General features: G+C 51.7%; 1 protein-coding gene across 4 annotated transcripts; it reads right to left on the minus strand.

The window, feature by feature from the left end:
• Positions 1-173: 173 nt before the first annotated feature.
• On the minus strand, positions 174-27,958 carry UBXN11 (UBX domain protein 11). 4 transcript variants are annotated; one of them, XM_053577054.1, is made up of 16 exons: positions 27,910-27,958; positions 24,680-24,779; positions 23,283-23,311; positions 22,554-22,652; positions 17,565-17,665; positions 17,143-17,197; positions 16,589-16,665; positions 12,855-12,941; positions 10,830-10,956; positions 3,698-3,912; positions 3,386-3,463; positions 2,335-2,455; positions 2,114-2,217; positions 908-981; positions 687-827; positions 174-600 (listed from the first exon to the last, which is right to left on the minus strand). In XM_053577054.1, exons 2-16 carry the CDS (start codon positions 24,748-24,750, stop codon positions 420-422), a joined length of 1,560 nt encoding a protein of 519 aa, XP_053433029.1. In that variant the 5' UTR covers positions 24,751-24,779; positions 27,910-27,958; the 3' UTR covers positions 174-419. The 4 variants fall into 4 exon arrangements, with proteins under 4 accessions (XP_053433029.1, XP_053433028.1, XP_053433030.1 ...); XM_053577053.1 differs by lacking the exon at positions 27,910-27,958 and adding an exon at positions 27,599-27,897; XM_053577055.1 differs by lacking the exons at positions 12,855-12,941; positions 27,910-27,958 and adding an exon at positions 27,599-27,897.

Raw genomic sequence — 27,958 nt, forward strand, 5'->3', positions numbered from 1 at the left:
TGGAGCATATTGGCTCAGTGTGGATGTGTCATGGGAGCAACTGGGTGCACAGGCGCAGTTGTGCACAGGATTGAAGAAGTGTCCCCGTGAGCTGTGGGTGTGTGCCTATCTGTGCACAGGTATCTGCTGGCTCCATGCTTGCACAGTGAGGCTTTGCTGCTTCAGTGTAAACCCAGATGCAGCTGGCTCTTTCCCGCCACTGGATTCCTAACCCCCAACAGGATCCTCTTAGCCCTTCTTAGAAGAAAGAGGAAACTAGAGGACAAAGAACCTGAGGCCAGGCCCGCCAGCTGGGGCTCGAGTTACTGAGGGGCGGGTTGGCACCGCCCCCTCCCTGGCCAGCTGGTCCTCTGGCCCTCCAGCGTCCAGAGAGAAGGCCCCACCAAGAGAGCCTCCCAGAGCATGGGGAGGTGGGCTCTTTATTCTGAGCTGGAGCCGGAACCAGGACCAAAGCTGGGGCCAGACCGGGAGGCTGGGCACACCCGCAGGAGCAGTGCTGCATTGGGCACAAGGCCTGCGGCTTGCAACGTGAGCCCGTCGTCATGGTAGACCCTCGGTGGGAATGTGCTGAAGATATCGAAGGTGGTGGCATCCATGGCCCTGCGAACCAGGCATAGCAGATCAGGCCCCGCTATGAGACTGGAGCACCCCACAGCCGCCCTTGGCCAGCCCCACCCTTCGCCTACCTGGCCTGTGCTAGCAGGGCACGCACGTCCCCAATGGTATCCTCAGGCCGCATCATCAGGAGGAAAGCCTGCTCCCCATTCTCAGACTTGATGCGCAGCATGGAGAGCAGGGGTGCTGGCCTGTCAGGCGAATCCTGGCTCCTGCACAGCCCAGAGGCCATCAGTGCTCCTGTGGCCCAGCACCCACACCACAGGCCCTCACCTCTCTGCCCTGCCCTCACCTCTCCCGCTCAGCCACCAGGGTAGGCGTCTCCACCACAATCTCCTGGACCGGGGCAGGCAATGGGCAGCAGTTCTGGAAGGCATCAGTAGAATGGACAGGGCCCTGGACCCTGCCTGATCATCCATAACCCTTAGAAGGGGCTAAAACTTGACCAATGAGGCAAGTGTGTGGGGAGGGCTTCTGTGTAAACTGAGGCCCAAAGAGAGGTAACGGAAGGGGAAGGAGGCTCTGGGCCGCAGCCCCAGCATTCTCCCCAAGCTGCCTCCTCCATCTCAGTCTAATGGGGGAGACAGAACGCCACACACACGCACAGACTGTGACCAGGCTGGTCGCTTAGCCTGGGGTCAGTTAAGGCTTCTCTAGGAAAATGGCAAAGGAGCTGTGACTGAAGGACGAACAGGAAGGGACCAGGGATGTTCCAGAGAGCATGGACAAATCCTGGAGGTCAGGAAAAGCTTCCTAGAGGAAGTGATACATTTAGGAAACTGCCAGCAATCACATGGCTGAAGCTGGGGATGGGGCTGGACTAAAAGAAAGAAAAGGTTAGGAGTGGCCCTGCAATATAGGACAGGCCTTGAGTGCCAGGATGAGGAACTTGGCTTTATCCCAAGAACCGCTGGGGGATTTCAATGGGGGAGGCAGCCAGGAAGGATGACTGGCAGGGGCATGAGGAACTGGGAGGCATCTCTGGAAAAGATATTCTGGAGCCTAGGCTAGAGGGATGGGCCATGGGAAGGGGAGAAGTTCTAAGGGTGGACAGACCAGACAGGACTTAGCAATGTGGGGTGAGGGAGTCAGAGGAGGCCTAAGAAATAAAGGTTTGGTACCTTTCACAGGTGGAGGGCAGAATGGGGAATAAGGAGAGATGAGTTGTGAGGGCCAGGGAGGTTTGAGGGCCTGCAGGACAACTAGAAAGGGGCACCCGAGACTGAATAGAGATTCTGGCCTGGACCTAGAGGGAGTGGCCTGGACTCTGACTTTACACTTCTTACAGCCAACTCAGCTATTCTCTGGGGCCTAGCCCAGAGCCCTCACCAGCTCCTCAGTTTTCAGAGAGCAGAACTCTGAGGGAGTCCTCTCTCCATCCAGGCCTCATCAGAGGCCTCCAAGGCTGAGGCTCTAGACAAGAGGCTGCTCTGACAACCTGATTGATGGTAAAGTACCCTCAAGAAGTCTAGTAGAGTTAGGCTAGGGCTGGCCTCACCTGCAAGGTGTCCCGGATGGGGCCCCGGATGTCAATCACCTCACCTTGCCTGATCACACACTTGGGAAGACTGTTCAGAAATTTCTCGATGGTCATCTTGGAGCCTACAGGGAGGGCATTGTGAATCTTGGCCTGGGAAGGACTGAGTGGTGGTGGAGGCCACCTGGTGCCTGTTCTGCATAGCCCCCCTGCCACCAGGCTCAGCCTCGAGCCAAGCTCACCTGGGTGCTCCACCACGCTGTCCAAGGACTTGTGCATCCTCTGCCGGCCCACCACACGGCCTTCGCCTGGGAATGGGTCCAGCCCATCCTCCAGGTAGACCTGATTGCGCAGGTCACTCACCTGCCAAGACGGGAGAGAGTGGCAGGCCCAACACTTCAGCCGTTTGCCACACCCCCACCCCTGCTTGCCTGGAGGACCCAAGAATAGGCCCAAGTGGTGGTCTGATGTGATCTCCATTTACAGATGAGGAAACTGAGGCCTCAGGAGAGCCACAGATCATGTTGCTATCTCCTCTCTGAGCCTTACTCCTCCTGTAAACACTCTTGATCCATTTCAGCTGAACCCTCAGTACTGCCACCCTCCTCAGAGTCCCAGGAGCCGACCGTGAAGGTGTCCGGAAAAGGCAAAGCTGCTGTTTAGTCTGCGGCTCAGACCCCATCCTTGCAAGTCCCCTCACTTGCTCTCTCCAGGCACAGCTCTGAAGCCTCCATCTTGGCCTCAAATACCCCTCATGACCCATGCTATTTCCTAAGCCCTGGTGGCACACACTCCCTCCCTGACCGGGCCTTGCCCCCCTTCTGGAACATGCTGCCTCATGTGCTCCCATGGCAGTGCTTACAACTGGCTCCTTGATTCCCAACATTTGCTTCCTCCGTTCCACCTTTGTGGCCCACAGTGCTGCCTTCTACCCCAACCAGATAGCTTCAGGAGTCCCTGGGGGACCCCAGGCTGTCAAGGAGTCTTGAATGTGGGGAAGAGCAGGAACTGATGCTATGCCTTCAGGGCGCCAGCAGAGGGCACTGCCTATTGCTCTGCTTCAGCTCCTTCCCACAGCACCAAGACAACTGTGGCCATGGCTGCTCCCCCTTCCCCTCCCACACTGGCTTCAGGCTTACCCTCCTAGAGGGCATCAGACTAGGATCCCCTGAGGTGGGGCAGTGGCTCTCCCCTCGGGCCTTCGAGATGGGCAATGCCTGAGGAGATTGTTTATTCCCACATTCTCCAAAATCCTCACACAGGGAAGGGGTGGTTTGAGAAGCAGCTCTTCACCTTAAAGGGGACCCCATCGGGGTATAGCCGCTGGAGCTCTGAGGGAAAGAAGCCATCCAGTATGTCTCGGAGGCAGCGCTGCAGAGAGAGGAAGGGTGAAGCCCAGCTGGACCTGGGGTGTGCCCCCCACTGCTGCCTGTCTGAATGGCAGATGCCCTGGGCCCACCCAGTGCCTCACACGCTGAAAACATTCACAAGCCCAGGACTGGGTGGGAGGAGGGTGCTCTGCAGAGGGCACTCAGTGCCCTGCTGGGCCTGGGGTGACCTGGTGGGCAGGCAGGGGCACAAGAGCACCTCCACCCCCACTCCTACCTGAGTGGAGGGATCATAGAAGGGCCGGAAGGGCCCATCAAACATCATGATGCCATTCCGGTAGAGCTTCAGAGGGATGGGCTCAAGGATATGCAGCCGTGCCCCACCAGGCACTGGCATCACCTGGGTGTCGCCCTCTGCCACCAGTTCACTGAGGTCCTTTAGGCTGGCCAGCAGCCTGTCAAAATCCACCTCAGGGGGTGCAAATGAGTCCCCTGGCAAAGAGGACAGACATCCATGAGCCTCTCCATGGCTGCAGGGTTCCCTGGCAGTCCTGGTTCCTATGGTCACCTCCCAAGCTAGGCAGTGGCCTTAGTACCTCCTCAAGTGATCACCTAGACACTAGATAATGATAGCTATCTTTGATTGAGTGCTGACTTTGTACATAGTAGTAGGGGTTTAATAGCCAATATCACATTCCCCTCTCTCACCAACCCTATACTGTAGAGGCTACCATCATCTCTACCTTCCAGATGAGGAAACTGAGGGTAAGAGAAGGTTAAATGGCTTGTGTAGGAAGGCATAACAGTAAATAGCAGAAGCAGGATTTGATCCCAGATCAAGAGCTTGACCTCAGCTGTTGGTCAGCCTGCCCAACACAGTGAGACTATGTCTCAAAAAAAGAAAGAAAAACAACCAGCTAGGCATGATGGTACATGCCTATAGTCCCAGCTACTCCAGAGGCTGAGGCAGGAAGAATGCTTGAGCCCGTGAGCTTGAGGGTATAGTCAGCCACGATTGTGCCATTACACTCCAGCCTGGGAGAGTGAGACTGTCTCAAAAAAAGAAAAAGGCTGTCTGGGTTCAAATCCTAGCTCCTCCTCCTATCTGTATGACTTTGACAAGTCATTTAATGCTCTGTGCCACAGCACTGTCTTCTAGAATGGGATGAGCATAGTATCTGGCTCCCAGGATGGCTGGAAGGCTCTAAGAAGATGACTGTTGGACCATTCACAGGAGGGCCATTGGGAACAAGCACTCTGTCCATTTAGCTATTGTTACAACTATGCCTTGCACATATGGTCCTTAGGCCAACCCTGAGGCTATGAGGCAGGGGTTATTTATCTCCATTTTACACATGAGGAAACAGGCCCACAGAGATGAAAAATGACTCACCCCAAGGCACTTGGCAAGTTAGAGAGCCTGGGATTGGAACGGGGGCTGACGCTGGAGCCTTTTTTCCCAGAGAGTGGGAGGTCAGGGATGGGGACAGATGGCTATTAGGAAGGATGTAGGGACAGCTGCCGGACAGAACAGATATGGGACAGACTTTAGGTTGTGTGACTATTTCTGGGTCACAGACCCCTTTAAGAAGTTGACAAAGCTTGGCCCCCTTTTCTGAAAAATGTGTTGCACATACAGCTGTGCATAAGTTCTGAGGTGTGCAGATGGGGCAGTGGGGACAGCCATGATAGACACCAGAGCAGAAAGGGTGCAGAGCAGTGGGATACTGGCTGGGGACCTGGCCCCCAAGTAAGTCAACCACTAGTGTGTAACCCTATCACATACCAGTAACTTTTGGGGTCTCCTGAAGGCATTTTTTCACCAGACAGCCAGGCTATGGCAGGATGTGGGTTGGGGCTCTGGGGACCCAATTCCTTTCCCCACAGTGGTACAGTGGCTGTACCAGAAAGGTGCAGATGTGGGTGGCCGTTTCCAACTGCCTCTGCAGCTGTTGAAACAGTAGGCCCCAGCTGGCCTTCCCCTCTCTCCTACATCGCCTATTGTTGAAGGGACCACCCTACCTCCTCCTGAAGTCCCCCAGAGTCCCTGAGATCCCCCAGGAAAAGTTCGCAGAACTATATCAAGATGTTATTTTCCTTTAACTACTATTATAAAAATTAATTGGTAAACCTAAAACTAACAGCAGAAAAGATCTCATGCAGCGCCTGCCCACCCTCTTCTTGCAGATGGGAAAGTAAGGTCTAGAAAGGTCAGGTGAGTGGCCTGATCAGACCCGACAGAGCACAGCCAGAAGCCCTCAGATGTGTCAATTCTGAATCCAGGGCTCCTGCCCTGCTCCAAGCTCCCTCTTGGGGCTAAAGCTTTTCAGGCTGAGGGACATAGGATGGTCTACAAGGGATGGGGCCAGGCAAAAGCTGAGAAGCAATGAAGAGGGAAGCTTGCCAAGAAAGCCCACCTGGCAGTTCTCAGCCAGCTGGGCTGGGCTTGAAGCAAAGCAGGGTGGGCTGGACAGGCCCTGGATACCATGAGGTGGAGGTAAGACCAGGGGCCTAGGCACAGGTGGGTACGACCATTCCCATTTGGGCCTTGTAAGGTGTCATGCCCCAAGTCATGCAACTTGAGGGACCTGGGGACTCAGCCTCAGGCTGCAGTGACCACCACACTGCCCCTCAGTGCATATTCTGGGGCAGTTGCTCACTGGGCTCCCTTTCCAGAGAACGGACAGTGCTGGACATCATCTTGGAGGCCTCATCCAGTTTTCAAGTCCATAAGTGTATTAAAAAGAGAAGCAGGGAGGGATGAGGTTGAAGTCAATTCCAAGCTCCTCCACCTGACTCCCCAAGACCCTCCACACGTCCCTACCCTGCTCGGGTGCCACATCGAAGGCATGTCTGAGCCTGCAACCCTGGTGAGTGGGCCTCTCTGGGCTTCAGCTTCCTCTTCTATAAGAAAAGTAAAATGGCTGTCCCTACTTCACAGGGCTGCTATGAGGCTCAGAGGAAGTACTTGGCAGATAGTGGCTGCCATTGTCACTGACACCTCTTACTCATTACTGGGCTCAGGCTGCTCTCCTCACTCCCACCTCCACTGAGAAGCCTTGCCAGGAGCCCGCTCGTCGAGGCGGGGTCCCTGGAGCCCTGGCTGCTATTTCTATGTGCTTGTTTGCCTTCATCCACATGGGGCACCCCTGGGACTCAGGGCTAGGGCGTCAAGCCCTGGGCCTGACCCAGAGTGGGTATGCTAGAAGCCTGGCTGAATCTTTCCATCCATGTCTGAGCACCCAGAGTCCTGCCCTCTTCAAGCTCAGCTTTGGGGAGGGAGACAGGGCAGTACATGGTGACAATGGCATGTGGTAAGTGCCACTATGGGGGCTGTGGGGCCCAGAGGAGAGCCAGAGGATGATCACCTGCCCCCCAAAGTGCCTGCAGGTTTAGCTTCTCACTGTCAGGGGGCCCACCATGCCCTGCCCCTCCCCCATGCAGAGACTGTTGCAACAGGAAATGGAGCCACCATTATCACACACCTAGCAGCCAAGCCCTGCTCCGGGACTTTACGTACATTCACTCTGCTCCTCTGAGGAGCCAATTGCAGAGAGCTCTGAGGCTCTGACTGCTGCCAGAATACTCCATCAGCCTGTGGCCTGGTAGAACTTGAACTCAGGACCACTAGGTTCTACCCTCAGCTCTTGCTGGGCCCGGCCATCAAACATTGGACTCTCGGCCCCACCTTGTCCTATGCAGACGATTGTTCTGATGTGCCCTGATCATCCAGGCCTGGCACATGTGGGAAACACAGCCAGTCTCATGTAGGCACACACCAGGCCTATGTGCCAAGCACTGTGCTGGGTACTCCAGGACGTGACAACCGCTAAGTGACAATGGTTAACAGTCACTGTTCATTGGCATATGTCAGCCACTGGCGCTGTCCCATTCCATCCACTCAGCAGCCTGGAGACAGTCAGTACTATTCCCCTTATTTTGTAGAGGAGGAACCAGGCTCAGAGAAGTTCAGCAATCCACCCACACAGGATCCACCTGACCCTGCCCTGTCCTCAGCCTGAGCCCTTCACCCTAAAGCAGAGCTCCTTCCCACAAGGCCCTGCTCCGAGGGGCACTCAGGGCAGAGGTTGGATTTGCACAGCACTTTGGAAGGAGGGGTGAGAAGTGGGCAAGGCACAGAGCACCGGCAAAAGCTTGATGTGGAAGTGGGAGTGGGAAGGAACTCCAACTGGGGGCTGGAGCTGGGACCGGGGAGGAAAAATGGTGGGGTGGAGGCAGGGGTGGCAGGGAGGGAGGGGAAGTGGGAGTGAGGAGCTCATGGGACCTCTCAGCCCTGAGGCTCAACACCTCAGCTGATGGTGGTGTGAGCAGAGCAAGACTGTCCCTTTCAAGTCTCCGCATACCCTGAAGCAGTACCCTGTGTGATTCTTCAGATACTGGCAGAGAGGGTAGGCAGGAAAACTGATCCAGCCTGAGAATAAGCCCTTGCAAGTCGTTCCCTCTGCTGGGCCCCCTTCATGAGTCCAACTGACCCTCCTCCCCAAGGAAGTCTCAGGCTCTAGAACATTGGAGTCATCTCCCCTTTGCCTCAATACAGATGCTCTGGCTCACCCATGTGACAGTCTCTGCCCCAGAGTCCATGGGGAGTGATATGCAACAAAAGGAGAGTCAGAGAAATGAGCTGGAGCATCTGGACAGCTAGGGGCCAGGCTGTGACCTTCAGGGCCCCCGGGGCAGGAGCAGGCTGGTACCTGGGGAGGAGGAGGACTCAGAGGAACAGTTGTTAGCATTGAAAAACATGTCAGTTCATCTGGCAGGAACAGCCAAATCAAGGCCCCTCTAGGATGGTTTTCCCAGGTTGCTTTAGCCCTGAAGTGTGCAGCCTCAGAGCCAGCTTAGAGCACAAGCAAGAAAACAGGGCAGGGTGAAGGCTGCTGACTTTTTGATGGGTGGGAAGAGTAGGAATCCATAGGGCCAGGGCCAGAAACCAGCCATCAGATCCCAACCCCTCCCCAGAGGAGCATGAAAATCCTCACTGGCCAGGAGGAAGCTGCCCTGCAGTAAGACAGCAGGCCCATGTGAAGCTTGAGCCTAGCCTGCCACAGCAGGGGTCCAGGGTGTTGCACTGGCAACCCTCTGACCTACACCCAGGACAGACATTCTTACAGTGTCTGTAGCCCCTGACAGGGCCCCACTTCTCAGCCTGGCCAAAGAGCTCCCTGGTGAACTCTTCCCACAATACCCTGTGCTGGTTTAATTAGACCACACTTGGTGTTGGCCTGCAGTATTGTGAGCAGCAGGGCCACACCCAACCAGCATCACTGGCAGCCACACAGCTCCCCAGCTCTGCTGCGTCCCCCTGCCCAAACAGACACAGCATCTTCCACAGCCCTGCTCCCTAGGCCAGCCTCGACTCCTCTCATGCTCTCCCTCACGTACAATCAAGGCCATGGACTGCACCTTCTCAATCTCTCTGCCCTGCCCCTTCCTGCCACTCTCAACCAGCATCACCGTCATTCTGAGCATCATCTCTTCTTTGGCCTGGATGACTGCAGCCCCTCACAGATGGGCTCTCAGCCTTAAATCTGACCCTCTCCACCCGACAGAGTCTACAGACTCTGTAAGGGCTTCAATTTGCTCATCTGTAAGGAATAACCCCAGGCTCATGTCAAGGCTATTTATACAAATGCCTTGAAAGCTGCAAATGTTACAAAAATGGGAAGTGATGTTTTTCGAATAAGCAGTGAGTGGGTTGTACTCTGAGATTTAGAGACCAAGCCCAGGCCTAAATGGGAGGGAGGTAGGACTCTCACATTTAGAGTCCGGGACTTTCCCTAGCAGGAAATGTGAAATCAGCAGAGGCTTGTTGTCTTCCAAATGGTCCCTTTGAGAGCTATGTTGGTGTTCCCCTGAAACTACTTGCCTTCAGAGACTCTGGAAACAACAGGAGCTCCCGCTTGTTGAACCAATGACATGCAAGGCCAATGCTACTCCGTGCTGAACTCATTTAGCACATTTAGTAATGAGTATAACCCCCATTCTATAGAAGAAGAACTTGAGGCTCAGAGAATGTTAGTTGCTTGCCCAAGTCACAACTAGAATAGGTAGTGGAATCAAGATGAGGACTCAGGGCCAGCAAAGTGGCTCATGGGTGTAATCCTAGCCCTCTGGGAGGCCAGGTAGAATAGAACAGAGGCCAAGGCGGGTGGGTTGCTTGAACTCACGAGTTCAAGACCGGCCTGAGCAACAGCAAGATTCTGTCTCTACTAAAAATAGAAAAACTGAGGCAAGAGGATTGCTTGAGCCCAAGAGTTGGAGGTTGCTGTGAGCTATGATGCCATAGCACTCTACCCAAGGTGCAACTCTGTCTCAAAAAAAAAAAAAAAAAAAGATGAGGACTCAGGTTTAGTTGACTCCAGAGCCTGGAACATTATCTTCTAGTTAACAACATCCATTCTTTGAAGAGAATGGATCCAGATCTCAGAAATGGCCAGTTTTATTGACTCAAACCTAGGCAAGAAAGGAGTTTAGGGGCATCCCTCTAGATCTTAGCTGTTGAGTTAAAAGTAAGAAATGGGGGCTGGCAGCACCCATAGCTCAATGGGTAGGGTGCTGGCCACATACACCAAGGCTGGCTTGTTCAAACCCCGCCTGGGCCTGCTGAAACAACAATAACAACTGCAACAAAAAAAATAGCTGGTCATTGTGGTGGGCACTTGCAGTCCCAGCTACTTGGAAGGCTGAGGCAAGAAAATCACTTAAGCCCAAGAGTCTGAGGTTGCTGTGAGCTGTGAGGCCATAGCACTCTACCAGGGATGACATAGTGAGACTCTGTCTCAAAAATAAATGAATAAATAAAAATAAAAATAAATAAGAAGTTGTGGGGGGGAGGAGGGATGCCTGTAGCTAAATGGTTTCGAATGCCAGCCCTGTACACCAGTGGCGGGTTCAAACCTGGCCTGGGCCTGCTAAACAAACAAAAAAAAGAAGTGGTAGCTTTTGGTGGTCATAAATGAACCTGGAAAGGGAGTCCAAAAGGGGACCAAGCCCTGGGAATTCAGGAGTGGCTTCCAGGACAGAATGCTTCTTAAAGGCAACAGCTTCTAGATAAGTGACATTTTGTAGACTATGGAGCCTGAGGCAAATAAGGTTTTGCTGCATCTTATATCTCTGGGCTTTTTGGAGCCTTTTACAGATGAGCAAGAGAGAGCAAGAGAGTCCCAGGAGAGACCAGGGAAGAAACTTGCCAGCAGGTTAAGGGGGTCAGCGATGGAGGCTGAGGCCCTTCCTCCACTGGTCAGAGGCAAGGCATGAGTGGGCTCGGAGACCTTTCACACTGAGAGGCTGGAGCATGAATGAATGATATGGGCCTCTGGAAGGCTGCTGGCACTAGAAGCTGCTGGAGAATTCCCCCTGCAGAGGGGTCTGGGGTGGACTCTCTATTCTACCTGGCTTCCAGAACTTCTTAGCAGTCATCCAGTCCCTTTCACCATCTTCAGGGACTGCCTTGCCCTCTGAGTCCTCCTGGTCCATGGGCTCGCCCACCCACTGCAGGCCGTAGTCACTGAGGAACCTCTGTAGAGAAGAAGAGGGAGACCTGGGGCAATGTCAGCTTATCCTCTTCCCAGGGGAAGGTTGCAGCAGCCCAATCCTCAGCCTCAGCCCTCAGGCACCTGGAGCCCCAGAAGTCAACTGCACAAAGGAGATAGATTAGAGCATCCTGCCCACTTCCTGGGTGTGGCCTTGAAAGCCACTTCAATTCCTAGAGCCTCAGGCTCCTCCTCTGTAAAAAGGAAATGGCAGCACCTGACCACATAACCTTGTAAGGACTCAGTAAAATGATCTATGTCAAGTACTTAGCACAGTGCCTGACACAAATAAGAACTCAATAAAGTGGGCGGTGCCTGTGGCTCAAGGAGTAGGGTGCCGGTCCCATATGCCAGAGGTGGCGGGTTCAAACCCAGCCCCGGCCAAAAAATCACAAAAAAAAAAAAAAAAAAAAAAAGAACTCAATAAAGTTAGACACTCCGGGAGTCAGGTGCAACAACTCAGGAGGCCACGGAAGAAGGTTTGAGACCAGCCTGGGCAACATAGCTACTCTTGTCTCCAAATAAATAAATAATTTTTTTTTCTTTTTGAGACAGAATCTCACTCTGTTGCCCAGGATAGAGAGTTGTGGCATCAATCTAGCTTTCAGCAACCTCAAATTCCTGGGTTTAAGTGACCCACCCGCCTCAGCTGCCTGAGTAGCTGGAACAACAGGTACCTGCCATGATGCCCAGCTAATTTTTCTGTTTTATTTATCTATTTATTTTATTTTAATTTATTTTATTTTTATTTAGACAGAGTCTCACTCTGTTACCCTGAGTAAACTGCTGTGGCATCATAGCTCAAACTCCTAGGCTCAAGCAATCCTCTTGCCTTAGCCTCCAGAGTAGCTGGGACTATAGGCACCCACCACAACCCCTGGCTATTTTTTTAGAGACGGAGTCTTACTCTTGCTCGGGCTGGAATTTTTCTATTTTTAGTAGAGATAGAGTCTCAATTCTTGCTCAGGCTGGTCTAGAACTCCTGAGCTCAAAGGATCCTCCTGCCTCAGTGTCCCAGAGTGCTAAGATTACAGGCGTTAGCCACTGTGCCCAGGCTAAATAAATAAATTTTAAAAGTTAGCCAGGGCCCGGCATGGTGGCTCACATCTGTAATCCCAGCATTCTGGGAAGCTGAAGTAGGACAATTACTTGAACTACAAGTTTAAGACAAGCCTAAGCGAGAGTGAGACCCCTATCTCTACTAAAAACAGAAAAACTAGGCATTGTGTTGGGTACCTATACTCCCAGCTACTCAGGAGGCTGAGGTAGGAGGATCACTGGAACCCATGAGTCCAAGGTTGCTGTGAGCTAGGCTGATACCATGGCACTTTTTTTTTTTTTTTGAGACAGAGTCTCACTTGGGGGCCCTGAGTAGAGTACTATGGTGTCATAGCTCACAGCAATCTCGAATTCTTGCCTGAAGCAATCCACCTGCCTCAGTCTCTAGAGTAGCTAGGACTATAGGCACCCACAAAAACACCTGGCTAGACTGAGCACCTGTAGCTCAGTGGTTAGGGCGCCAGCCACATGCACCGGGGCTGGTGGGTTCAAACCTGGCCTGGGCCTGCTAAAACAAACAAACCAAAAAAAATAGCCAGGCATTGTGGCAGGTGCCTGTAGTCCCAGCTACTAGGGAAGCTGAGGCAAGAGGATTGCTTGAGCCTGAGAGTTTGAGGTTGCTGTAAGCTATGATGCCACAGCACTCTACCAAGGGTGACAAAGTGAAACTGTCTCAATTTTAAAAAGAAGAAAGGTGAGGAAAGGAGAGGAAAAGAGAGGAAAGGAAGAAAGAAAACACCTGGCTAATTTTTTCTATTTTTAGTAGAGGCAGGATTTCGCTCATACTCAAGCTGATCTTGAACTGAGCTCAAGCAATCTACCCACCTCGACCTCCCAGAGTGCTAGGATCACAGGCATGCGCCCTTTCGCCCAGCCACTTTGGTGCTCTTGCCTGGGCAACAGGGTGAGACTCTGTTTCCAAAAAAAAAAGAAAAAATTAGCTGGGTGTGGTGGTATGCCTGTAATCTCAGATACTCCGGGAGCTGATGCAAGAGGGTCACTTGACCAGCATGAGCTAAAGTGAGACCTTGTCTCTACTAACAATAGAAAAACTAGCCGGGCATTATGGCAGGTTCCTGTAGTTCCAGCTACTTGGGAGGCTGAGACAAGAGGACTGCTTAAGCCCAAGAGCTTGAGGTTGCTGTGAGCTATGATACCATGGCACTCAACCCCAGCACAACTGAGTAAGACTCTGTCTCAAACAAACAAAAAAAAAGGGTCACTTGATACCAGGAATTCAAGGTTGCAATGAGCTATAATCATTGCACTCCAGCCTAGGCAACAGAGACCCCCATCTCAAAAAAAAAAAAAAAAAATTGGCTGGGTGCAGTGGCTCACACCTGTAATCCTAACACTCTGGGAGGACAAAGTGGGAGGATTGATTAAGGCCAGGAATTTGAGAACAGCCTGAGCAAGAGCAAGACCACATCTTTACAAAAATAGAAAAAATTAGCTGGTCATCATGGCACATGCCTGTAATGAGAAACTGAGGTAGGAGGATTGTTTGAGCTCAGGAGTTTTGAGGTTGCAGTGAGCTATGAAGGGTGCCACTGTATTCTACCCAAGGTGACAGAGCAAAACTCTGTCAAACAAATAAATAAAGTTAGCCACCATGTGGGTCTAGCCTGAGAGTGAGGATGAGGCAGGGCACCCCGCTTTGCAGGACTGAGGACACAATCCCCATATGTCAGCCTCCGAGGGCTTGGCCACATATTCCCACTGCCAGTGGAAAACTTATTTTTTTTTTTAGAGACAGTCTCATTTTATTGCCCTCAGTAGAGTGCTATGGTGTCACAGCTCACAGCAACCTCCAGCTCTTGGGCTTAGGTGATTCTCTTGCCTCAGCCTCCCGAGTAGCTGGGACTACAGGCGCCTGTCACAACGCCCAGCTATTTTTTTGAGTTTGGCTGGGGCCGGGTTCGAACCCGCCACCCTCGGTATATGGGGCTGGCGCCCTACTCACTGAGCCACAGGCGCCGCCCTCCAGTGGAAAACTTCTAAGCAGTCTACATTTCCTGTCTCCTTCTTTATCTCCTCTTCTCTCCTCAACCCACTCTCACCTATCTTTCATCTCCACACCTCACCGAAACTGATCATGGTGCAGCCACCACCAACCTACATTGCCACAGCCAGTGGGCACATTTCTGTCTTCATCTCTTTTAACACCTGGCTGGTTTCCCTCCTACCTCATGGGCACCTCCTTTACAGTTTTCTTTGCTGGCTTCCCGTTCCTATCCAATACTGACAAGTGGAGGTCCCAGGGCCCAGCTCCATCTGCCCCCTCCCCTTAGGGTTCTCATCGGCTCCCACACACATACGGACAGAACTCAAATTTGCATCTAAGGCAGATCTCACCCCCCAGCACCAGACTGACATTTCCCACCGTCTACACTCAGAAGTCTAAGGTGTCTCAAAAACAACTTGTCCCACCTCCCAAACCTCTTCCTCTCTAGGACTCGTCTCAGTAAATAGCACCCTTTCTGCCAGGGAACCTTCCAGGACCCATTCTCTTCTCTGCCATATCACCCCTGATGACTGCAGGGCCCATGAGTGCCCCCCCAGCACTGCCTGACACCTGGGCATGCAGCTGTGTCTCAAGTCACCGCTGTCTCCTTCTTAGACAATCAAAAGGCTGCTTCTCTCCCCTCCCCCAGTCACTCTGTACCCCACTACCTATTTTCCACACCACAGAGTCCTGTCACACTGCTTCTCTAACTGAAACCTTCTGGGGTTTCCTGCTCTCCCAGGGCAGAACCCATGGGCACCACGGCTGGCTCCCATGTGATATGGCCCCTGCCGGCCTCTCCTGTCTCCTCTCATTCTCTTCTTGTTCCCCACAGCCACGCGCCACCAGCCACATCTCTGCAGTGGGAGGTGGTGCCTTTCCTCTTTGGCTTAGCTCCTCTCCCCCAGTCTCCTCCTCACTCTCCAGATCTCATAGCCAATGTCACCTCCACAGTGGCTTGTCCCTCAACCAGTCTCTATCGTGTCATCTGTTTAATTATCTCATAGCCCTCTCTGTACTCATCTATCGGTACACTCTTTGGGTCTCTCCTCCCTTCCGGACTATCAGCCCCCAGAGTCTGCCTTGTTCCACCCTAACCTAGTGCCTGGCAGGGCCTGACACACAGCAGATACTCCATATGCACTGTGAAATGAATGACCCAAGAAATGGGTGGCTACTGTGCGTGAGCCAGCCCTGCCCTCTGTCCTGAGGCTCTAGGGTGCAGCCCTCACCCCACTTAGGGACAGCTATGTGTCTTGCAGCCCTAGGTGTGAATGGGCCTGGGGAAGGAAGGGCTTTCAGCTGCAGCTTGAGGGGGTTGCTTCTGTGGTCTTAAACTAGGTTGGAAACCAGCTCTGTGTAGAAAGAGGAAGAGGCTGGGTCCCAGGAAGAACTTCTGGCAGGGCCAGTGGAGGGGTGAGGAGCCCTGAGGACACCTTCCTGGGACCTTTCTTTGTGCCTAGTGTCCCTCCAATTCAAGCCTTGCTGTTTAAATGAGTGTATCAGTGAAAAGAAAAGAGGTGACTGGGGTAATTGAGTCAGCAGGTGAGTGACTCTACCAGGGGCAGAGGATGACCTTGATCAATTCAGTGCTAGTCGTAGGTGCACAGTGACAAACAGGAGGAAAGGATCCCTCCTTCATGGAGTTCATAGTCCCACAGGGGACAAGAAACACAGCACTAAGAAAAGCATAGGACAATGCAAGGTACAGTGGCTCATGCCTATAATACCAGCACTTCCAGAGGCTGTGGCAGGAGAATCGCTTGAGGCTAGGAGTTTGAGACCAGCCTGGACAACACAGCGAGACCCATCTCTACAAAAAATAAAAAAAATTAGCTGGGCATGGTGGCTTGTGCCTGTAGGCCTAGCTACTAGGAGGCTAAGGTGAGAGGATCACTTGAACTGGGAGTTCTAGACTACAGTGAGCCAGATCAGGCCACTATACTCCAGCCTGGGTGACAGAGTGAGACCCTGTCTCTAAAACCTAATTAAAAAAATAAAAATAAAAGGCAGAAGATGGAGAACGAGCCTGATTAGCAGTTGGGGAGGGCCCCAAGGAGATGACCAAGGATGAGTGACAACTTGCCTAGGGAAGTTGGGAGAAAACGCGTCAGCAGAGGGAACAGCACAGGCCAAGGTCCTGAGGTGGGAAAGAGCTCGATGTGGTCAAAGAACTGAGGAAAGGTCCCCGTGGCTGGAGGGGAGAAGGTTCAAGGTGAGACTGATAAGGCAGGCAGGGGTAGCCCACAGGGGCCACCCAAGGCCTTTGGAATTCAGCCCAATGGAAACCTTGAGGTCTCTCATCAAGCAGGGGGGGGACATGTTCAGAGTTTGAGTCAGGCCAACAAGTCAGGAAGAGTGTGCTCCAGCCCTGACACCTCCCTGGCTCTTTAAATCCTGGGTAGTCCAGGGTAGGGAACACAGAGAAGGCCCCCAAGTGGACTGTGATGAGGAGAGGCCCAGAGAGGTGGGCTAGGACCCAGTTCCTGAGGGGCAGACTGCCAGAGCTGGGGACTGCTGTCTGCCCATGTCCCTGGGGCCCCAGCCCTCTCACCTCCATCTCCCCGACCTGTCGCTGCAGCTGCATGCACATCGTCTCCAGTTCCTCCTGCCGCTGCAGGGCCGCCCCGACTTCAGGGAAGACAGGGACAGGCTTCAGCTGCCCCAGCACGGAGGCTGCCAGGTCACCTCTGGCCTTGATCAGCGCTCTTCCCTGAGGGTCATCTAGAGAAGCTGTTCTGGGGATCTCCCAAGAACTGCCTCTTACGCCCCACCATCTCCCCCATCTCCCTGGCCCCTCCTCCATGGGGGTGCCTTTAACTGACTCAAGAGGCCACTGCTCCCCTTGGAGCTGCACGGCCTCCATGCTTTAGTTGGCACACTCGTGCCCAGGGGACTCAGCCCCACATAGGAGGGCAGTGAGTGACTCCAGCACCATCCCAGAGGTGTCACTGCCCCTCTCTGTTCAGCTGTACAGATTCCACAAAGGAGTCTGCTTGATGCTCTTGGAGCCCGGATGCTGGAAGTCACTATCCAAGCTTCCCAGAGCCACAGGCCCAGGGGAGGTACTTAACTTGTGTGGGTTGGGGGGTGGTGGGTACCTCTTACCCTGGTGCTGCTGGAGGGTCTGCACCAAGTCCTCCAAGGCTGATATCTTCTGATCCTGAAGCATAAGATGTGGGTTAGCATGAGGCCTGGCAGTGCCCAGAGCACTTTCCAGGTGGAAAGACCCAGAATTTTTGTTCCAAGTCTGAGGGTTCCACACTCCACTCAGAAGTCCACTACTCTGCCAGATCCAAGGTCTACATAGCCTCGCTCAGCTGAAATCTTTCCCCAGCCACTGTGCTTGGGTCACAGGGACTAAAATCAGTTCCAGGCCACACCTGGCACTCAAACAGGGAAGTTCAGTGGGGGAGATGATTCTAGAATCCACCTGCCTTGGTCCAACTGCTGGCCTCCCTGGCCTTCCCAGCCCAGGGCCCTTCTACCTCTCAGACTGGACACTGGCCCTCTCCAGCCTAGGGCCCCACCTTGGATAGCATCTCGTCAGTCTGGGCCTTCACCTGCTGCTCCAGGTCCTGCAACTTCCTCATCATGGAGGACATAAGCTCCGAGTCATGGAACGCAGAGACTGCCAAGCAGACAAAATCTTTAGAGCCCAAACCTAAAGCTGAGGCTAAGGTATGGGGGGGGGGGGGGTCAGTGAACAGGGGAGAGGGATCCCCAGAAGTAGAAATAAAAACACTGACAGCAGCTGACACTTACATCATAGGGACTGTTCTAAACACTTACATAGATCAACTCATGTAATCCTCGAAACATGACTAAGAGGTAAATGAACTGTTTGAGGAAACCAAGGGACAGAGGACAGATAAGTAATTTGTCCTAGGCGTACAAATGAGTGGTGTGACATGTGGGCCACATCACCCTGAAGTATTGTCAAAAATTTCACTCTCAGTCTAATCAAACTTCAAAACCTGGCCTCCAGTTTGCAGACAAGACAGCAGACAGAGAAACAAGGCAAACACTCCTGCCGGCAAACTGCCAGACCAAACCTGAATGCGGACGAGTGCCCAGGACTCTTCTAAAAGTTCCTGTCATTTCTGCTTTCTTTTGTGTTTTGGTTTTTCTTTTGAGATAAAGTCTTGCTCTGTTACCCTGGCTAGAGCACAGTGGCATCATCCTAGCTCGCTGCAACCTCAAATTCCTGGTCTGAACCAATTCTCCTGCCTGAGCCTCCCAAGTATCTGGGACTACAGGTGTGCACCACCATGCCCAACTTTTCTAATTTTATTTTATTTTATTTTTGAGACAGAGTCTCACTATGTCACCCTCGGTAGAGTGTCATGGCATCACAGCTCACGGCAACCTCAAACTCTTGGGCTCAAGTGATTCTCTTGCAGCCTCCCAACCTAAGTAGCTGGGACTATAGGTGCCCACCACAACACCCAGCCATTTTTTGTTGCAGTTGTCATTGTTGTTTAGCTGGCCCCAGCCGGGCTCAAACCCGCCACCCTTGGTGCATGTGGCTGGAGCTATACCTACCCTGCTACAGGCGCCGAGCCATAACTTTTCTGATTTTAGTAGAGACAGAGTCTCACTCTTGCTCAGGCTGGTCTCAAACTCCTGGCCTCAAGCAATCCTCCTGCCTTGGCCTCCCAGAGTGCTAGGATTACAGGTGTGAGACACCTTATCCAGCCCCAAGTCGTTTTTTAAAAAGGCAGCCATTGGGGAAAGGGGAGAGCAGAGAGAGAAAGGAGGGAGGGGTGGAGAAAGGAAGAGCAGAGAGAGGGAAGGAGGGAGGGGGTGGGGCCTTAGTGTGTGCCACACCTTTTGGGGGCCAGACACGATGGCAAGAGGGACTTTGCCTAACAAATGCAATCAGTATAATCTGGTTTACTGTACCCTCAATGAATCCCCAAGAATAATAATAATAAAAAAAAAGGCAGCCATTAGTTTAATCTAGTCAGCTAGATCCTAGTTCTGGGTGGGGAGGATTGCTATAAGGGATATTTTGGAACACTGGGGAGATTTGATATAAAAGAGACAGATGTTAGAGGGTATTATGGAATCATTTACATTCTTAGGTGTGATAACAGCATTGTGATTATGTTTTTCCTTATTCTTAGGAGATGCATATTGAATGTCATGATATCTGCAATTTATTTCATCTAAACAATACATTTACATTCATATATCCGTGGACATGGAGAGAAAGAGTGTGATGTGGCAAAACGGCATTGATGGGAATGTCTGGATGTTCGCTATTACTGTTATTTCGACTTTTTTCTGTATGTTGTGACTTTTTCACAATAAAAAGTTTGGGAAGGCTGGGTGTGGTGGCTCACGCCTGTAATCCTAGCACTCTGGGAGGCCAAAGCGGGCGGATTGCTTGAGCTCATGTGTTCAAGACCAGCCTGAGCAAAAGCGAGACCCCCGTCTCTAACAAAAATAGGAAAACTGAAGCAAGAGGATTGCTTGAGCCCAAGAGTTGGAGGTTGTTGTGAGCTATGATGCCCCCGCACTCTACCCGGGGCGACAGCTTAACACTCTGTCTCGGGCGGCGCCTGTGGCTCAGTCAGTAAGGCGCCGGCCCGATATACCGAGGGTGGCGGGTTCAAACCCGGCCCCGGCCAAACTGCAACCAAAAAATAGCCGGGCGTTGTGGCGGGCGCCTGTAGTCCCAGCTACTCGGGAGGCTGAGGCAAGAGAATCGCCTTAAGCCCAGGAGTTGGAGGTTGCTGTGAGCTGTGTGAGGCCACGGCACTCTACCGAGGGCCATAAACTGAGACCCTGTCTCTACAAAAAAAAAAAAAAAAAAGACTCTGTCTCAAAAAAAAAAAAACAAACAAAAGAAAAAGACAGAGAGAGACAAGAAAAAACAGGCCCTTTCCCCATGGATATTGTCCTTTCTATCCATGAAGCAGAAGCCACAGCCACCATCAAGCAAATGCCATGGGACTGACATGTCAAGGCTGGCTCAGTAGAAAGATGGAGAAACCTGACGACATCTTTGAGTTGTTGAATGAGCAACCCTAGAGCTGCCTCCTTAGGAGTTTTTAGCATGCAGTATAATAAATCTTCCTTAATGTTCACACTAGTTGAGGAAGTGTTTTCTTTGACTTGCAGTCAGTCAAAAGCATCTCAACCAACATACACATATCTGTATGTCAAATGTCTGTGGTGGAGTGCACTGGAGTACAGTGAGCTCCCGGGGCAGGGTGGCAAGGAGAGTCCAGGCAGGTGGAACATCTCACTGAAAAGCTGGGAGAGAAGGACCTGGCAACCAGCACTAAGAGGAAAGGGTCTGCAAGCAAAGGGTGATGGCAGCCAAGAGCTGGGAGGTCGGGCGGCGCCTGTGGCTCAGTTGGTAAGGCGCCGGCCCCATATACCGAGGGTGGCGGGTTCAAACCCAGCCCCAGCCAAACTGCAACCAAAAAATAGCCGGGCGTTGTGGCGGGCGCCTGTAGTCCCAGCTACTCGGGAGGCTGAGGCAAGAGAATCGCGTAAGCCCAGGAGTTGGAGGTTGCGGTGAGCTGTGTGAGGCCACGGCACTCTACCGAGGGCCATAAAGTGAGACTCTGTCTCTACAAAAAAAAAAAAAAAAAAAAGAGCTGGGAGGTCACGAGAAGAAGGGAGCAGTAGATGGTGTAGAATGCTGCTGGCAGAGAGGTGAAACACGGCAGGCCTTGGTGGAGACAGACACTCGCTGGGCAGGGGAGGGAAGAGAATAACAGGGAAAAGCAGGGGGAGGACAGCTCTCTTAAGGGGAGGAGCTGGCTGTCATAGTTAATATAAAAAGTATCCCCAGGTGGGCTTTAGGAGATCCTGGCTTCATGACTCAGTGGCTGTGCAACCTTGGGTCAGACTCTTCCTCTTTTCCCACCTCAATTCTCCTTTAGTAAAACAGATGAAGGTGGCTGAGGATCACCAGGACCTTTCCTATGGCTGACCTGATCAGTGGCCACCACCTTGGACACCCCTGTATGACAAGCACTGCCCAGAGGTCCTCCATCGAATAGCATCTGGTTGAATCCTCACTCTGATCTCCCAATTCCCACTTCAAAGGAGAGGAAACAGGAATAGAGAGATGTAGAATTGTTTGCTCAAGATGTCACAACTGGTGGGAAGTTCTAACCTATTCTAACCTCATCCCAGCTTCTCTAGACTCCCAGCTCAGACTCTGATCCTGCCCAGAACTTACACACGGCTTGTCCCTGCTTGCCCATGTTTGCCCCTTTTCCCAGACCTGATCGTCTTTCCTCTTCTGCAGAGTGTGAATTGTGAAGTGGCAAAACCCCCACAGCCCAGGAGGTGTGTTCAAGGAACAACTCCCAAACTGCTTCTCCTCCCTTCCTGGGCATGGTGGTGGACACCTGTAGTCCCAGCTAATTGGAAGGCTGAGGCAAGAGAATCGCTTGAGCCCAAGAGTTTGAGGTTGCTGTGAGCTATGGTGCCATAGCACTCTACCGAGGGCAACAAAAAGAGACTTTGTCTCAAAAAAAAAAAAAAAAAAAGTCCTTTCTTCTTGCTCCCTCTGCCAGAAGTCACGTAGCTTCTGTACACTTTTCTATCTTTTGCCTAAAAGCACACAGCCTTCTCTCCCTAAAGTTAATCTTTACCCCATGTACTATTACTTCCCCTCAACATTATAAGATGAAAATATTCCCACTCGCTTCCCTTATTGATTTCCAACATTGTTAGTGTAGTAATCTAGCTTAGGTACTATATAAATAAAGCTGCTGGGGGGCAAGACATGATTGCAAGAGGGACTTTACCTTAAACAACTGCAATCAGTGTAAACTGGCTTATTGTACCCTCAATGAATCCCCAACAATAAAAAAAATAAATAAATAAATAAAGCTGCTGACCTGGTTCGGTCCTGGCTGCTGTCATCAGCTGTGTCAAACCTTCCGATCCCATCCTTATCTCTGGAGTGATCTTTGTCTCTTATGTGTTTTATTTCTTCTTCCCCCACTATTGGTATGTTTCCCACTTTGGTATGTTTATTCTTCGCACTGGCTCACGAAACTCTCTGGGGAAGTCACCCTGATGAGCTCTGTCCCTCTTTAGGGACTTCCATGAACCCAGCATTGCCACGGTCCCTTGCAGATGGTGTGGGCCAGGCTCAGTAGACTATTTAGGGGACTTTGGGTCTTCCCGGTGCCCTGCAGAAGCAGGAAGCCGATGGCCAAGGGCTGAGCACCACCCTCAGGGCCTTCATTCCTCTCTGACCCTGAATCCTGGACCCAGTGACATCACACTTGATCATGACTCCAGTCACAGCCTGGCTGGGTGTTTGGCCAAATTTCATGAGCCAAGGATGGAGCCTGTGTGGCTTTATGCCCAGCTAAGTCCTGAAAAGGTTTGGGGGTTTAGGCTCATGGCCACAGTCAGCCAGGAGTGAGAGCAGCTGCATTGGACTCAGCAGGCAAGAGTAGGTGCCACGCCTCCCTGAGCTTCACACCTTCTCTGGGTCCCCCTCCTGCTGCCAGGACCCAGACCCCTTTGGGCCTCACCTTTCTGACTCACAGAGGCACCTATGCCACCATAACAGGAAGGGCCAGAGATCCTTTCTTCTGAGCCATGGTCAGTATTCAGCAAATCCACCTCATCTTCTGCAGACAGAGATGCCTAGGTCATCACTCTGGGACCAAGGCCCAGAGGGAACTCAGGTCCTGAGACCTGGCCAGGACAAGAGTAAGAGGATAGACAACTCAGGAAGCTGGGAACAAAGATCCAACCAGAATGGGCCTCTGCTTAGAGTTCTCCCAGTCCAGCTCCAAGGGGTCATGAGTAGCCAGTGCCAGGACCACAGTGGGGTAGAAGTGGAATTGGGATCCAAAGGCCTCAGCTCACAGGAGTCAGGGCAGTGATGTGAGGATAGGCCTTCAGGGAGAAAAGGCTATAACAGCTAAAGGAAGCTGTCAGGGGGAAAGGGTCCCAGACCCTTGGACTGGGTAATTTCTCAACTTTCACATGATTTCTAGGCACCCACCAGCCAGCCCCATAGTGGGTTAAGGGATTCAAATGTTAGTGATGACACCTCTACTAAGGGTATAGGAGCTCCTAATCTGAGAGCTGCAGTCCTTAGGGAGACAGGGTGGGGGAGCTGCAGATATCATTGTGGCAGGCATTGCTTAAGCTCAGAAAGGCCTTCATCCTGTTCTTTCTCTTCATCTGCCCAAGCATAGGAGGTCCAGGCAGATGGGAGGTGAAGAGGACACGAGGATGGAGCCCACACTTACCATCTCCGTAGATTCGTATCCCTCGCCTCCTGGGAACCCAGGCAGAAAGGAGAAGAAGGAAAAGCAAGTTAGGACCCCCTGTACCATCACCAGGAAAAAGTTCTGGGTGCCAGGCCCCAGTCCAGGCTAAAAGAGATGGAGGCTGGGCCTCTGCCTCCTGAAGACTTCCACCCTGAATCCCATTCCCATCCTGGGGTGAGCCAATGCAGAAGGATGGGGGAAAGAGCTGAAGGGCAGGGTCTTGGATGAGGAGACTACAAGACTTACAAAGCCCACTTGCAAAGCCCCACCTCTGCTCTGCAAAGATTGTGAGACCCCAGGCCTGTCACTTAACCTCTCTGGATTTCCTTGGTCTTAGAATGGTTCAAAGTGGTATTCAGAAGAGCAAGAAAGAAAAGAGAGATTAAAAAAATCTTTGGCTTTGGGCTTGGCACATAGCACAGTAGTTATGGCACCAGCCATATACACCAACAGTGGCAGGTTGGAACCCAGTCTAGGCCAGCTAAACAACAATGATAAAATGATAACTACAAAGGAAAATAGCTGGGTGTTGTGGTGGGGGCCTGTAGTCCCAGCTAATTGGGAGGCTGAGATAAGAGAACTGCTTGAGCCCAAGAATTTAAGGTTGCTGTAAGCTGTGACGCCACAGCACTCTACCAAGGGCAACATTGTAAGACTCTGTCTCAAAAAAAAAAAAAAAAAAAACTTTGAAAAGATGAAAATACTAGACAGATGTGAAAGATTTCCTTCACTGAGAGCTCAACACAGGGCCTGGGTGGGGATAGATAAGCCATCAGTGTTTGCAGAATTCTTACTTTTCCTTTCTCTCTCTCTTTTTTTTTTTTTTTTTTTTTTTTGAGACAGTCTAACTCTGTCCTCCCAACTAAAGTCCAGTGGCATCATCTTAGCTCATTACTACCTCAAACTCCCAGCTCAAGCAATCCTCCTGCCTCCGCCTCCCGAGTAGCTGGGACAACAGGCACATGCCATCATTGCCCATTTGATTTTTCTATTTTTTGTAGAGATGGGGTCTCACTCTTGCTCAGGGCTGGTCTCCAACTCCTGGCCTCCAATGATTCTCCTCCTTCAGCCTCCAGAGTGCTAAGATTATAGGTGTGAGCAGTGTTTGGAGAATTAATAAATGTACAATAAATGAACAAATGGACCCTGAGCCACTCCAATAGGGGCCAAACCTTACTAAAAAGCACAACCCAGTTATGCTTAGACACAAAATAGGGCACCCAGAAGGTATAAAGAGAAGAAAGGATGTCAGAGCAAGCTATGTAACTCTTCCTTGTATTCTGCAAGACAATAAGAGTCATTCTTCTCTGGCCACAGACGGATGAAGGAGGAGACAGGGGGAGGGACCCAAAGACCCCATGAGGCTGATTCCTTACCCAGGATTGACAGGCTCCGACTGCAGGGGCACCTTCCGGGTCTTACTAAGGGAGGCCAAAGGTGAGCTCATAGTTCTAGTTTCTAGCTGTCAGGAGCTCCCTGAGAGAAAAGAAGGAACTCAGCCCCTGGGGACAGAGGGAACCCAAGGTTTCAGGTCTGGGGGAGGGGGTAGGGGGTGGGCTGAAGTTTCCTCTTTCCTGGGTACTATTCCTAACAAGGAGCACTGTCCAGGAGGCAGTGCCCCTCACCTCTTCCCACTGCCCCAACAGAGGTCACATCTGCCTGCTCCTCTGGGTATGTGGCTCTCTGCTCTGACCCTGGAGACCTTTGGCCTGGTGGTGCATGGGAAAGGGCTGTGGAGGTGAGGATGGGATGCAGAGATAAGTCAGAGGCCTGGGACTTCTCCAGACTTAGAACCTGGGAACAATACTTCCCATGAGGCTGTCCATCTATCAGCAAGCCAGTTGACAAAGGGCATCTCTTTCCCTCCTACAAGAAACTAGACACCCCTCCTAACATTTCAGAGGGACAATCCAAAGTCAAGATTCAACCAAGACAGAGACCACATGATATGAAGGTTAAGAGGCCTGGTTCTGGACAACTTCTGCCACCTCAGTTCCCTTTGATGTAAAATGGGGCCAGTAATAGCACTGGCTGGGCAGGGTTATTGAAGGGATTCAGAGATAACAGATAATATAAAGCCTCTAGCCCAGTGTTAACCTCAAAGGAAACACGTAGAAATGTGAGCTGTGGCTATTGTGTGTTTTTATTGTTATTGGCGCATAGAAGGCACCCATAAACACTGGTTTCCCTTCCTTCCCTCTTCCTTTTGGAAAGAGAAATGCACATTAGGGGCATAATTAAAGGTTACTACTCTTCAGTAAATAAAGTATATTAAGGGATTCATATCTAGAAATCCTAGAACCTCCAGGTTTTTTTGGACATAACCAAGGAAGTTCTACTTTGCAAATGTCTGGTACTGGCCTCCAGCCTCCTTCTGAAACATTCCAGCAAGGGAACCCATGCTTCCTGGAGGCAGCTTCCCAAGATTTCACCCTGGAGTTTAGGACTCATGCCCTGCTCCTTCCTCAGGAGGGGCCCTCCCCCAAGGACCAGGCCCAGAGTCCCCCCACCACCTAACCTCCCACATCTGTCTCCACCCTTTCCCAGCCCCTGCTCTGTCTGGCCATCCTCAGGGTTTATGTGGCCAAGATGACAGCCCCTTATGGCTCCCTTCATCAGTCCCCACACACTGCCAGAGGGATCTTCTTAAAACACATTCTTGCACACGGCTCCCCAGGCCTCCTTCTCAACCATAGAAAAAATTCAAAATTCTTTCATACAGGTGATCTGGTCCCTGCCTGTTTTTTCTGACTTCATTGTCCATCTTGCCACCCCCTAACTCGAGCCACCTGAACCGATAGCCAAATGCATCACGCATTCATGGCTTCCCTGCTGGAAGTCCCCTCCTGGGATGGTCTCCTCACTCCTACCAGTACCTTACCTCTTTATAGCCACCCTCATCCGCCTCTCCTTCCCCAGCCCTAACCCCTGGCAACTGCTACCCTGTTTTCCATCTCTGTAATTTTCTTACTTCAAGAAAGTTACATAAATAAAATTATACAATATACAACCTTTTTCATAAAACAGCTTTATTGAGATATAATTCACATACTTCACCCTTTTAAGGTATTAATTTAAGCTTTCAGTATAGTCACAGGGTCGTACAACCATCACAATTTTAAAACATTTTTATCAGTCTAAAAAAATCCTTGCCCTTCAGCAGCCCCCCCTAATTTACCCTCCAGCCACCACCCTTCTTTCCCAGCCAGCCCTAGGCAATCACTACTCTACTCCCTATCTCTATAGATCGTCCATTCTGGACATTTCATATAAATGGAATATATACCAAAATATACTAAACATTATTAAAATGTGCACTTTAAAGGGGCAAAGTATGCAATATGTGAATTATATTTCAACAAAGCTAATCATAGCAGAAAGAAAGCAACTGATCTTCAAAGCAAACTCAATATCTTCCCTCAAACTCAGTTCTTTCCACTTTGGCCTTCTTAATGGGACTCCACCATCCAAGCACAACATTTTCCCCCCTTCTTTCCCTCTTGTGTTTTTTTTTTTTTTTTTTTTTGGAGACATAGTCTCACTCAGTCGCCCTGAGGTTGAGTGCTGTGGTGTTATGGCTCACAGCAACCTCAAATTCCTGGGCTCAAGTGATCCTCTTGCCTCAGCCTCCTGAGAAGCTGGGACTACTACAGGCGCCTACCACAAAGTCCAGCTATTTTTAGAGCGGGGTCTTGCTCTTGCTCAGGCTGGTCTCCAACTCCTGAGCTCAGGCAATCCACCCACCTCAGCCTCGCAGAGGGCTAAGATTATAGGCGCAAGCCACTGCGCCCAGACTCCCTTCCTTCCCTCTTAATCCTATCAGTTACCAACTCCCAAAGTCAAACTCTGCAATGTCTCTCACACACAGTTCCTCCTAGTCATACCCAGTAAGAGCCATACCCGTGGAACTCACATTGCCCTCCTTCAGGGCTGTCACAGTGGCCTCTGACTTCCCTACTTCCATTCTCACCCCAGTCCAATCTCACTGTCTCCAGGTTAATCTTCTCGGATTATGGGAGATATCGAAGGACAAAAACTGTGTCTTCCCATTAGGGGACTTGTGAGGGAAGGGCTGTGTCTCTTCCTCAGATTCAGAGGGCGAGGTGGAGGGCCTGAGGACAGAGTCACGTCTACCCCTTCACCTTGTGGCTTCCAGGGGCAGGACTGGGTCTTCCACTAAGGCCAAAAGCTCCTAAAGGTAGGGCTGTCTCCCCCAACCCGCTCAAGACCGGGGATCTGAGGGCAAAGCTGTGTTTTGTGCCTCTAACACTTTGGAACTGCACTCAGTACCGTACCTGACTGACAATAGCCTTTGTCACACCTCCTCGGCCTTATTCGTCACTCCAAGCCCGAGTCTAGCGCCAGGACTGCCAGACCCGCTGCTACTGGTCACTAACCACTCCTGGACACACCCAGGGCGCAACGTCTACCTCGACCTAACCCCGCCCTGGGAGCCACGTTGCCTCCTCTCGCCTCCACGCGTAATGATGGTAAATGCGGTCCTGAATCCGCTCCCGGAGGAGCCACGGAGCTTGCCAGCCCTCAGGGCTTAGGGCCCAGACTCTGTGGTGAGTCCAGGGACAGAGAGACCTTGGGTCAGACTCACCACGCAGGCTCAGCGAGCCGTCCCGCGGCGCCGCCATCTTGTTGTCATG

Source organism: Nycticebus coucang, chromosome 22 (assembly GCF_027406575.1).
Source record: "Nycticebus coucang isolate mNycCou1 chromosome 22, mNycCou1.pri, whole genome shotgun sequence".
Classification (NCBI taxonomy): Eukaryota; Metazoa; Chordata; class Mammalia; order Primates; family Lorisidae; genus Nycticebus; species Nycticebus coucang.